Source organism: Balearica regulorum, chromosome 2 (assembly GCF_011004875.1).
Source record: "Balearica regulorum gibbericeps isolate bBalReg1 chromosome 2, bBalReg1.pri, whole genome shotgun sequence".
Lineage (NCBI taxonomy): Eukaryota > Metazoa > Chordata > Aves > Gruiformes > Gruidae > Balearica > Balearica regulorum.
The window spans coordinates 156,675,121-156,687,872 of NC_046185.1; the positions used below are offsets into that span (position 1 = coordinate 156,675,121).

General features: G+C 41.5%; 1 protein-coding gene across 6 annotated transcripts in view; it reads left to right on the forward strand.

The window, feature by feature from the left end:
- DIP2C (disco interacting protein 2 homolog C) overlaps nucleotides 1–12,752 on the forward strand; it is a 330,556-nt gene that overhangs the window by 190,524 nt on the left and 127,280 nt on the right. For all 6 annotated transcript variants that reach the window (XM_075746603.1, XM_075746605.1, XM_075746604.1 and 3 more), the window contains one exon: nucleotides 2,453–2,563. In XM_075746603.1, the coding sequence (XP_075602718.1) occupies nucleotides 2,453–2,563 (111 nt within the window). The remainder of the gene's footprint in view (nucleotides 1–2,452; nucleotides 2,564–12,752) is intronic.

A 12,752-nucleotide genomic window follows, 5' to 3' on the forward strand; every position in this document is an offset into this window, starting at 1 on the left:
TATGCATTGCCCACAGCTGCGGAAGAAGAGACTGAGACACCTGAGGTATCTCATAGCCACATGGTCAGGAGAAGGAAACCACAGGCTTGAATGTATTTTGTCCAACAGCTTTCAGGTCTACCTCCTACAGCAACTGCACACCTCTGAAACTGGTGCTTTTCCTCACAGTTTAATTTCTCCTCAATGTTTCTAAGGCCTATTGCATGTGGTTTTTGTTATAGGAAGGGTGCATTCAGTCCCCTTTTCCTGCATGATCATGATGATGTACTTTGATAGCAACACCTCGATTATTTTTCTTTGTTCTTCTCCACATGCCATTGCCCTACACAAGTCATTTACCATGGGAAGTTGTGGCACCGCTTTCTTCACAAAACCTCTGTCACACAGCAGCAATTTTAGGTGGATGATTTTGGGAATTTTTTTAGGATTTTTGTAAATATGGCTGATTTCCAGAGAGTATTTCATTCCTGACAATATGGATAGGGACTGAGATGAATAATGGTGATTAGCATCTTGTACAGACTGAAACATAATTTCTAAAAAATTGTCGATCAAAATTATTGTTAACTTTATATTGCTGGTTCTCAGGGTCACCCAATAAAGAAGGAAAATCTCTAAATATGCACATAAGGAGAAAATATTTCTTCTGATTATTTCAATGATTCAGAAGTTAGGTTCATAGCATCATAGGCTTGAGGGCAAGTGAAATTACACAGCACTATAGTGTGGAGACAGAGCAGTTAAATGAAGACATTTCATTTGATTTAAGAGTATGAATTATTAATCACAATCTGAGTAGAAGAAAATTTATGGATTCACTCTGTCTTTTATGCGCCTATGAGATTTTACTCCAAGTATGTTTTTTAGCCAACCAGCCACTTCTCCACAAAATCAAAGCTGACTTGACATAGCTGATATTCCAAAGATTTAAGAGGGAAGCTGTTTTTCGAATTCAGTTTGTTGTCACAAAGAAATAAATGTACAATGCCAGCTTTTTTAAAAAGATGCTTTGTAAAGAGTCTATTGAAACATAATCGAGACTGATTGAAGTCAACATAGCATTTTCAGTTGATCTATATTCTGCATAAAAATTCTTGTTTCCACAAACATAAACTCTTATCCCTCTCCAATAAGCAGGCATTGAATAGTTCAGAAATAGTAGTGGAGAATTTTTACATTGTGTTTTAATCAGAAAATTAAACATATTTCCAAGCTTTGTTTTGTTTAATCCAATTTCAATTTATTAGTCATCCATTTGAATACTTAATTATTAATCATTTAATTAAGTAATTTTAACAGATCTTTCCTATCGTCAACCCTAAACACAAGAGGCCAGTTTTACTTCTGTCCTTACAGTTACACATAGTGTGTAACTACTTTTTAAAGGCAAAAATAGAGAATTAATTTCCTGTCTTTAGGTACTCCTAGGTTTTTGCCCCAGTGCATCACAGTGCCTACGGCTCTGTGCTTTATTAACTCTAAGCTGAACGCATCGCGTGCTGGCCTTGTCGCTCAGGTTCTTCCCTGGAAGAGAGCAGGGTTACATATTATGGCACTATTACAGGTGCAAGTTTACTTTCTTTTCCTATTGTTTGTTTGAATTTTCCTGCTTAAGTAACTCACTTCACTCTTCTGTGGAAGTTGTCAAGGAACATTAGTTTCTAGAAGTGTTTATGTACAATGCTGCTGCTCTACCACTACTGTCGTTGAAGGAGCCTTCAAGAAAATACCTATTTTAAAAAAACCCACAAATGTGCTATGAGAAAGGGAATAATAGAAGGTCTGAATCTTAAATACTGGATGTTTAGGCCCAGCACACTGGTATGCTCCAGGTATATACATTTTAAGGCTGAGTTGTTTTGATTGTTTTGCTGGAACAGGTTATTGTTTTCAGCCTGGTTTGGTGCAGTTATTGTTTACTTTCTGGCCCTTGATAGCTGAAAATACCTATAGATATTAATATGGTTCCCTTCCCACAGGTTATCTAGCTTCCATAGGTTAGTATTGTGTTGTCACCAGCTGATATCATCCAACCACATGAGATTTTAAGTAATATGCACTGGCTAAGTCTTCTTAGGAACTGTTTTTAACCAATTCGCAGGAAAGCTTCAAGGTCCATTGCAATAGTGTCCATCTTTATTAGCACATTAAAGTATTTCCTGAATACTACTTTGTGAAAGGTCACCTGTTTAGGGAAAAAAAAAAAAGAAAATCACCGGGTTTACTTACGTAGTCTATGATCCTGGAAAAAGGTTGTATTAGAGAGAACCAGGAAAATAACCACACTGGAAAAGCTGACCAGAGGCAAGTACTGAGTAACCAATGGACATGACATGGTTTAGCCACTGACTGTTCATTTTCTACTTCTAGTATAGGCTAGAACTCCTCCTCTCTATTAAGCTTCTGGAATTCAATCAGAATGAGCTGGTTGATTTGTTTTTTATTAATGCAGGGGTGGACCAGGCATTACCACAAGAACGTCGAACTCCTGTTACTCCGTCCTCTTCCTCTCGATATCACCGTCGCAGGTCCTCAGGGTCACGGGATGAGCGCTATAGATCGGGTAAGTAGAACTGAAGACCACAGAATTGGAATGAAAATTTGAAATGGCTCGTTCCGTTCTTTGCTTTTTTAAAAAGAATTTTGTTGTAAACTCATGTAGTAGCTATGCATGGGAAATATTCGTTGTATGAATACAGAGGCACTGTCCGGGCATGCAGGGGTGGAGTTACAAAGCCAAAGTACATCTGAAATTGAATCTGACAACAAATATGAAGGGCAACAAGAAGGGCTTCGACAGGCACATCAGCAGCAAAAGGAAGACTAGGGAAAATGTGGGCCCACTGCTGAATGGGGCAAGGGACCAGGTGACAAAGGGCATGGAAAAGGCCAAGCTACTTAATGTCTTCTTTGCCTTGGTCTTTACTGGTGAGACTTGTGTTCAGGAATCCAAGGCCCCTGAGAGCAGTGGGAAAATCTTGAGCAACGAAAACCTACCCTCCGTGAAGGAGGATCAGGACAGGGAACATTTGAACAAACTGAACATGTACAAGTCTATGGGACGTGATGGGATGCATCATTGGGCAGTGTCACTGTGAGGCCACTCTCAATTCTTTGAAAGGTTGTGGCAGTCAGGGGAGGTTCCTGAAGACTGGAAGAAAGCAAGATTCATTCCTGTCTTCAAGAATGGCAAGAAGTAGGATCCAGGAAACTACAGGCCAGTCAGCCTCACCTCAGTCTCTGAGAAGGTGGTGGAGCAAATAATCCTGGAAGCTATTTTTAAATATATGAAGGACAAGGACGTGATTGGCAGTAGTCAGCATGGATTTCTGAAGTCCTCTTTTTATGCTGGTCAATCCATGCTTGATCAACCTAATAGCCTTCTACAATGAGATGACTGCCTTGGAGATTGAGGGAAGAGCAGTGGATGTTGTAAGCCTTGAAAGGCTTTTGACATTGTCTGTCATAACATCCTCATTGACAAACTGGTGAAGTATGGATTAGATAATGGACTGAAAATTGGCTGAAGTGTTGAGCTCAGAGAGTTATGATCAGCAGCACGAAGTCCAGCTGGACACCAGTTTCTAATGGTGTACTCTAGGGGTAAATACTGGCTCCAGTATTTCATAATAGCTTCATTAGTGATCTTGCTGGTGAGATAGAGTGCACCCTTCACACATTTGCAGATGATGCCAAATTGGGAGGAGTGGTTGATAACCCAGATGGGTGTAATGCCATTCAGGGGGATCTGAACAGGCTGGAGGAGTGGCCGAACAGGAATCTAGTGAAGTTTGACAAAGGGATATGCAGTCTTGTGCCTGGAGAGGAATAACCCCATGCACTTGGACAGGCTGGGGGCCCACCGTCAGGAAAGCAGCTTGGCAGCGAAGTCCTTGTGGTCAATAAGGTTAACGTGGGCTAGCAAGGTGCTCTTATGGCAAAGGCAGCCAACAGCCTCCTGGGCTGCACTAAGAGGAATGCTGCCAGCAGGTCGAGGGAGGTGATCCTTCCCCTCTGCTCAGCACTGGTGAGGCACATCTGGAGTGCTGGGTCCAGTCCTGGGTTCCCCAGTACAAGAGAGAGATGGACATACTGGAGTGAGTCCAACAAAGGACCACAAAGATGATTAAGGAATAGAGCCTCTCAAATGTGAGGAGAGGCTGTGAGAGCTGGGGTTGTGCAGCCCGGACAAGAGAAGGCTCGGGGGGATCTTATCCGTGTGTATAAGTACCTGATAGGGGAAGTAAAGAAGATGGAGCCAGACTCTTCTCAGTGGTGCACAGTAACAGGACAAGAAACAGTGGGCACAAACTGAAATGTGAAAAATTCCATTTAAGCGTAAGAAGACACTTTTTTACTCTTAAGAATGGTTAAGCACTGGCACAGGTTGCCCAGAGAGATTGTGGTGTCTCCATCCTTGGAGCAGTTCAAAACCCCACCAGACATGGCCCCAAGCAAGCTGCTGTAGGTGACCCTGCTTTGAGCAGGGAAGTTGGACTGGATGATCTCCAGAAGTTTCTGCTGACCTCCACCAGTCTGTGGTTTTGTGGCACAGCTGGACTTTATTGTACTGGTTCTAATTCGGTGAATGCTGTAAGAAAAATATTTAATTTGAAGTACAGCAAGATGGGAGCATCATTATGCCCTAAATAGAAGCACTGATTAAGGGAAGGTAAAATTAATTTCAGAGCCGAACAAAAGGGTAAAATCTCATTTCTAAATGAATGGGATCCAAGTCTCTTCACGATGCTGCTCCAGACATAACACAAAGTGAAGGAAGTGATTGGTTTATAACTGAAGGAAAAGTGAGCTCTGAAACTGCTTTACTCTTACCTTTGAAGGCATAAACTCCCTGTACTACACCTTAACTGGATGAGGGGTAGGTATGCTTGGCTGATGCTTCAACGGCTACAGGGACTGCTGCAGTATAAGCACACTTCTCAGAGGCCACGGGCTGGTTTGTCTGCTGCTGCCTCTCTTGCAGCTGCAGAGTAAGGAGCTCTAGACAGCAGCACCCATCAACTGTTGTGGCAGGGAGACCCTTGTGGGCTGAGAGTCAGGAGCCACGGACTGATGGTTGTGGAAGGCACCAAGGAGCCAACTGTGGAAGTTCTGGATTATGTTTGAGAGATGCATCTCGCTGGATGCAGTCGGACTCATTGCAGTGACACAACTGGAAAATTATAGAGAACTCCTTATTAAACCTTTTATAACATATCTCTGGTTCATTCCATTAGTCAAAAAGCTTGCTGGTCCCAGTTAAAGGAAAATTAAATTATAAATGTTGGCAGAGAAAGTTCATATATGTCCAGACCATTTTGATAAATTTGAAAAACTCCCCTCTCCCCTCAGAAACCTTGGGTTCACACTGTAGATGCTTCCAGTTTTTCAGTGAATAATGGTTGTGGGATCTGTGTAATAATTCCTTGACACGTAAGCTCCTAGAAGCTTCTCCCACATTATACTAAAAATCTTGTGATTTCTACCCAGTTCTTTTAAACAGGTAAAAATACTATTCCTGAAACTGCCTAGTTTATGAGTGTGCAACCCGTGGTCTTCAAACCTCCAAGCTGTCACTCTCCAGAGCAGTTCTGTTAAAAATATCTGTATTTGTGCGTTGAAAGTTGTCTGCTTGAGCTGTGCTTGCCATTTGTAAAAACTAAGATGTTGAGTCAGTTTGGGGATGGGTGAAAGGAGCCACCATGCACATCCTCCCTGTGTGTCCCTCCTGATGCCCCAGGAATGCTCAGAGTTGGTGTTGCTGCTCTTGGTTTCGGTCATTGCCTGCTGCCTTAAAAGGAGAGTGTTTGGTCAGTGAAGTGGTACATGAGGTCCTGCCTTAGGAATGGGGCAAAGTGGTGTGGTGATATATAGAAATAATAAAGACACAAGCTTTGCTGCGGAGAGGAAAAGTAAGGAATTGAGTGCAAAGGGTTGTTGCTTGTTGTTAGTGCAGGAGTCTCAGCCTAAGAGAGTCAGGACTATTCTATAAATTCAGATCTCTCTTGCTGCTCTGAAAATGTCCTTGGTGTTAAAACTGGAAAGCTTGACAGTATTTTGGGGGTTATGGCAGGGTTTTGAATTTCTACCTTGATTGCTGTATAGCATGACTCCTCAGCAAGTCACGGAGCTCTCCAGCAAATTGGTTTGAACAGCTACCGCATCTTCATTCACTCAAAATAAAACTGTATGTGGCAAATGTCAATGAACTTAAATGTGAACTTCCATTTCAATTTTGAAAAGTTATCAGATCATCTTCTTCAAATTTAGTTTCGGAGGAGCTTTGCTAAGATACAGTGCAATGTTCCTATCCTGATTTGTGTTCTCCCCTTCTATACATTGCCCCCGTGAGATCAGAAGTCCGTTTCCTTCTTCATCTCGTGACTCCTACCTTCTATTACTGCACGTTGCAAACTTGCAAGTCAGATTTCTTTCTGGTTATCTTGTCTTCAGTTTCAGATTTGCTTCAGATAGAAGTCTTCGTTTCCCTTGTTGTTTTGCTGTGCTTAATACTCCAGCATCTCTGCTCTGATCGTACTGTGATTGTTAGATCCTAGCTGTTACCCACTTTCAGTGCTTGTTATCATATTTGGCACATCTTCATGGAAAAGGCCCAAACCAAAATGAATACACAGTCTTTAACCAATAAGTAATTCACTTCTAGGAAAATATTTCACTTCCTTAGGTTTTTTGCACAATTTATTTCAATTAGCATCTGCAAACAAATCCTCTACTCCAACTGATCAAAGTCCTTTTCTGTCTCTTCTTGGTAAGGTTTTCCTAATTGGAAGTCTAACATCCTGAAAGTCGTCCAACTCTCCTTCCATGCCTTTGCTTTTTACATAAATTTAGATGTCAGTGAAGATTGTTTAATGAACTCTCTTTGGAGACTCAAAATCATTGCTGCCACTAATATCACCTTCAACTAATGCTCTTTTATTATGGAAAATGTCAGACTGTGACATTTTAAATCCCTACCTATTTTCTTACTTCAGTCTTTTTTATTATTATTATTTCATTAATGTCGTAACAGATTTTTTCAGCACTATAATTTGGAAAACCTGGTTTCTGTGATTTTTATATTCTAAATAAAATTGGCTCTGAGTTTATGGAAGCTCTTTTTTTTCCTGAATGTTCTCAGTACATTTTGCATTTTAAGATAATTTGATTTTAGAATTCAGCCTACATTGGGAATTTAGACTAATTCTTTAAAACCAGAAAGGTTTAAAATTTCCTGGCTGCTTCTTTTTTACACAGGAAGGGATCCTGAAATCATTATGTTTCAAAATGTCAGCTTCTTTGATCGTCTTTCGGATGTCTAGAGAAACAGATAGTGCTATGAGTGTACTAACTGAATCAGTGCAGGGTTAAGCTATATTATTTACTGTATACAAATGTAGCTGATATTAATTCAGAAGCACTTTTTATTTGTTTACTACTGAATTTGAAGATCCGCTTAGTATTTACTCAGTTAGAAACAGTATTTGGAAAGGCTTGCCAAACGTAGATCCTCTTAGCAGCTGCCTTTCCTTAGCTGGTGCCTGTACTATAACATTATCTGGGGGCTTCAGATGACACTGAAGCCAAATGTTGCTGTAGGCCGGATCAGTAACTTTTGCTGAGAGGCTTTTCTGGCCAGTGGTTTTTCAGGCAAGAAAACCCAGTCAAAGGAAAACTGCCTTGCACTTAATTTGTGCCTCTGCGTGCAGAATAGATGTCAGCATCTGGCTCAAGTGATGTGACTTCAAAATCAGGGACAGACTTGAGTATGAAGTTAATAATGGTTGTGTAGATGTAGCTGCAGTTGGACATACAGCTTCGCTTCCCTAGTGCAGTTTCTCAGGTACTTTTGGAAGCTGCAGATCCATGAATTTGGTATAGTGTGTTGAGATAACGACATAGGAATTACATGGTGGAGTAAACAAGTGGGTAACCTGAGTGGCTTAGCTTTCACAGTCTTATCGTGCTGTCTAAATGAACTAACTTAGTCAAATAATACTGAGATTTTCAGAGGATGTTGGCCCTACATGTCTTCTATCCAGTCACTAGGGACCTGTTTGCTCCGTGGTTAGCATTGGCTACATTCTGCTCCTGCTGACACCGAAATCCTTTGTAGAAGGACCTGAAACTTCTGCCACCTGTATTTAAAATACCACCATGTAGTCCGTCTTGCTTTTGGAAGAACGGTCTTACTGATTTGGTGCTTAAAATAGTGATCTGTAACCTCTCCACAGTGTAGCCCTGAAGTAATACGCTTCTGGCGTTTGGCCCCTTGCCTGTGGCTGGCTGGCTGGCTGGTGGCCTGAAGCAGAGCTGAGCTCTACTGCCACGTAAAGGCTGCAGCACAGTACAGCAGCTCCTGAGGAAATACCCCAGGGGTAAACTGGGCAGATCCTCCTGATCAGAAATTGTTTTCTTGACCACAATAAATCTCCCCCAGATCCACATTTCTCAGCTGGTCATGGCCTGAGGGGTTCAGAGAGCAACTCTGCTTCAGAGACCTGCAGCACCCTTTTTAATTCCCCTCCAGAGAACAAGTGTGTTATCTTCCCTCAGCTGGGTGTTCAACACATGGAGAAATGAAATGTCAGGTCCTTACCAACTTCACTTTGTCAAAGGGACACCCCCAAGACCTTTAGATTATGCCAAAACAAAAAGCATCAGTTCTCCATCCCAATGATGAAAACCGAAGAACCTTCTCATGTGCCTGGACCTGGCTTTTACTGTTTCCATGCCTATCGGTAAGAAAAAAACAACACACACACAATAAAAAACCCAAACAAAACCCAAAAAACCACAAAAAGTATGCACCAATAAAAATCAAAACCTAAAAAAATAAACATTAAATGATAGGGAATGCAGTGTAATATGTTCATATGCACACATATGTGTTAGGAATGTGATAGCAGCTCTTGGCTCTATGATTTCTGCTGTAGAATGATGAGATGAGGATATGACAGATGTGTTGGGCCAAATTTATTAAGTCCCTGATTTCTCATGAGGTCTCTAAGAGGCCTTGAAGATGACCAGTGTTCTGCACTGCCTGGAGCAAGTGCAATGCTTAAGAAAAATGAGACCAGTGAGCTCTAAAAACCGAGTTTTCCAGATGTCAGAAATGATGTGGCAGCGTAAGTGAAATCACATTAGCTCTATGTCTGGGGGTTCACAGTGTCCTAGAGGAAAGACCAGCAAACAAGAGCACGTGTGCTACATGAACTATGTGGACAGATTTTAAAAGGCACAGCAGTGGATGAGCATAGAGCTGGGAGCTGAGAAGTGGAGTGTTTTGAGAAATACCCTATGTGGAATCAGCATCCCTCGCCTGGCAGCGTGGAGGAAAGGCACTGCTGGTAAGGTGGCTGTGGTACCTGGGCTCTGGGTGGGAAGCACCTTCCTTCTTCCACTCGCTCTTGCTGATTTTTTCCCCGTATGTTTAACTTCTGAAGATGAGAAAGAAAAAAATCAGTCTGGTACACCATTCTTGGAGGGCTGCCAACCCCTGCCCCAGAGATCCCACCACTGCAGAGAACAGCTCTTTTTCCAAGCACACTCAGCACTTCTTTTAAAAGACATCTTAATATAGGAGATTTTTGGAGATACTGCCAAAACAAACGCATCCTAACTACAACTCTCCCGGCTCAAATTCCTGAGCCACCTTTCCCACACTGCAGTTCAAAAGGGAAAAAACTGAACAGCTTATGCTGAGCATGGATTCATTAAACTTCAAACCAAATCTTCCCAGGCTAGGTTTGAGGGGCATTTGAAATAAGGGAGCTAGCAATGAAAGAATGTTTCCTGTAGACCCCAATCCTAGAGGAGAAGTTGGCACCAGCCTCTAGGTAGCTGAGCTGCTCTGCTCTAGGAGCTTTGGTCCATGCCTTACCGTGCATTTGTTCTCATTTACCATGAGGTAAGTGTGTGTATGAACTGTAGCAAAGGTTGCTAATATTTTGTGTGCTTACAGCTTACCTCGTGGTGATTTTAAAATATATGGGTACTTCATATTTCACCTTTTTGAAAGGACATTCCAGATCTCATTCTGTGATCTTGTCAAAACTGACAAAGAAGAATTATCCTAGGAGAATATAAGAGTTGTAGTGCATGGTAAGGGAAAGGATGGAATGGGAAGATTTGAGGAATCATTTTTATTGAACCCTTATCATTTAGCATTTCTCTAAAGAGTAACGAGAAAGAAAAATATGATGAATGTGCTATGTATCAAGACGGGACTGTGTATACATATTAAGGTGGCTCATCATAAAACAAAGAATGTGTTAACCCTTCACATGAGCGAGGGTTACTTGGAAGAATTAATCTGAATTAATTAACCTGGCTTTAGACACACTTATTCAGAAATTAATTAATCTCCTATTTGCTTTAGCTTACTTGCAAACTTAATTTCAAGCTACAACTCAATCAGGGCAAAAAAGAGGTTGAAGAAAAACTTCTGCAAAGATGTAATTTATATGACCGCATCCTTGCTTTTGACCCAGCAGAAAAATTTGTAAGGATAATTGCAGAACTCTTGGGGAAAATTACTCAAGGATCTCCAGAGAGAAACAAATAGAAAGTTGATTTACTTCAGATCGCATAATAAGGGGGCCTGAGATGAAGTCACTATGTGAAGCTGACTTCCAGATTGCATTACAAATGAGATAATAAATAAATGGAGGGATGGAAATTATTAGTGGGAGGCCTGCATGGTGGGTTTTTTTATTTCACTTGTGTGTAGAGTTAATACAGTTTTAAATCTCAGAGTTTTTTAAAATCAACTTTATTATAATACCTGAAGAATCCGAAGTAAAGCAAAAACTATGCCTTTAGGCAAAACTAGCAGTGGAGTCATAAAGAGTTCAGTTTTCTATTTTGGTGTCCTCTCTTTCCATCGCATAACCTCGGTGTTTCACAGCCTGCCCGTACAGCTTTCCCATCTGCGTGTTCAGCTTTTACCTTCCTTCCACCCAGAATTATGGATTATCACTATTGCCATCCCAAGTGGGAGATGACAGCCATGCTTTTCTTCTTTAGAGTTAAGCCTCCTGACCACATGAGAACATACAAAGCTTCTGGCTTCTTCACGTGTGCCCCAGGAGGCAGCCAGGAGATGCCCGGGAGGTACTTGGCAGCAGCTGACTGATGGCAAGCACAGCCCTTTGCGGCGCACGCGGCGCACTTTCCTGCACTGGTGGGGTTTGTTGGCTGCAGCATCCTAGACGAGTCAGGCCTTTTTCAGTGGCACGTTACAGAAGTGCAGACGTTTTCTAAAATGTTGACTTTTCATTGTCAAAAATTGTGCAGGTCAACAAAAATTTGGCTCCGAATTCATGAAAAGTCAGCAGAACTTTCCCTGCATATCCGTGTATCCCCAGTTCCCAGTGAAACCAGAGGCCCAGTATTGATAGTTTAAACATCCCAAAGACTGAAACTTAGACACTTAAATTGTTTCGTGAAATGTAAGCAACAGTTTGTTTCTGTTAGTAACCTCCACAGCCCTCCTATAAATGAGTGTCATCTTAGAGCAGATGTTGTTGCATTCAGTGGAGTATTCACTGTGTTTGTTGTGAGTGCCATATTTCAGAATTAATAGCACACCTGCTTGCAGCTGGAGAGAAATTAGGTGTCACACTGTTCAGGCTCTGTACTTTCCTATCGTAATACCCTGAGAGACTGTGAAAGTATTCTGAGACTGCTTCATTATAGCATCACCCACAGCAAGGATCTGTTTTTATATGGACTCACTTACTCTCACATTCCCAGGGGTGAGATGATTTTCCGAGGACTGATCTGTGTTGGATGAACACAGCAATTTGTATGAAATCACTTGCCCTGTATCTGCCTGAAAATAAGTCAGTGCTGTCAGCCCAGGACAATCAAAAGACAAAGCCTAACTGTAATCTGTTCTGACGATACCACATTTACCGTGTCTCACCCTATTTAGTATGTCCTGATTGCATTTCCAATAGATGTAGCTACCAAATTATCTCTACTCAGAGTATTTACAGGCCACGTATTAGGAAATAAATTCTCAGTATATCCTTCGTTTCCATGGCAGCTACAACAAAGGTCTGATTAAACTCATAAGAGACTTTCGTGCTTTCAACTACTAGTTTCCTGTAAGGCAGCAATTGCCAACCTTTCCTCTGTATAATTACTTGGCATACTACTGCTATACTTAGCATTGCCTGATCTAGAATTTTCAGCCAAAATTCACCTTTGATAGTGTTGGTTTGATAGTGCTGTTTTCCCATAGTATCAGTTGCCTCCCAGTAGTAACTCAGAAGCTGTTGGGATTCTTCTGCTGCGCTATGTGTTGATGCAGCAATAACTGCCCTTGCTCCTGTTGCCTCCTGCGAGTCACCTCTCTGCCTGTTCTTCCACCTGTTTTCCTTGATGCCGCCCAGCTGCTGGCTTCCCTGAGACAGAGACTTATTTGTGGGTTTACTTATTTGTTAAATGTCTGACTTCAGGGCTGATCCTCTGCTGCAATATAAGAAAGACATAAATATGTATTATATGTACATAATAATAACATATTAAAAATCTTTTGGCATTCTCAACTCATTAGTGCAGAGCATCAACCTTCTTGATCTTAATAATCTGCCATTCTGCGAGCAAGTCAGTTGTGTTTGTGGACTATCCCGTAAAAAGCAAGGATGCTAAACTTTCTTGGACCCGTCATGCTCCCAGTTGTATCATCATGTTATCAGGAATTGGCTACTAAAGCGAAGGAAGAAAGATTGTTTCCAAATGCT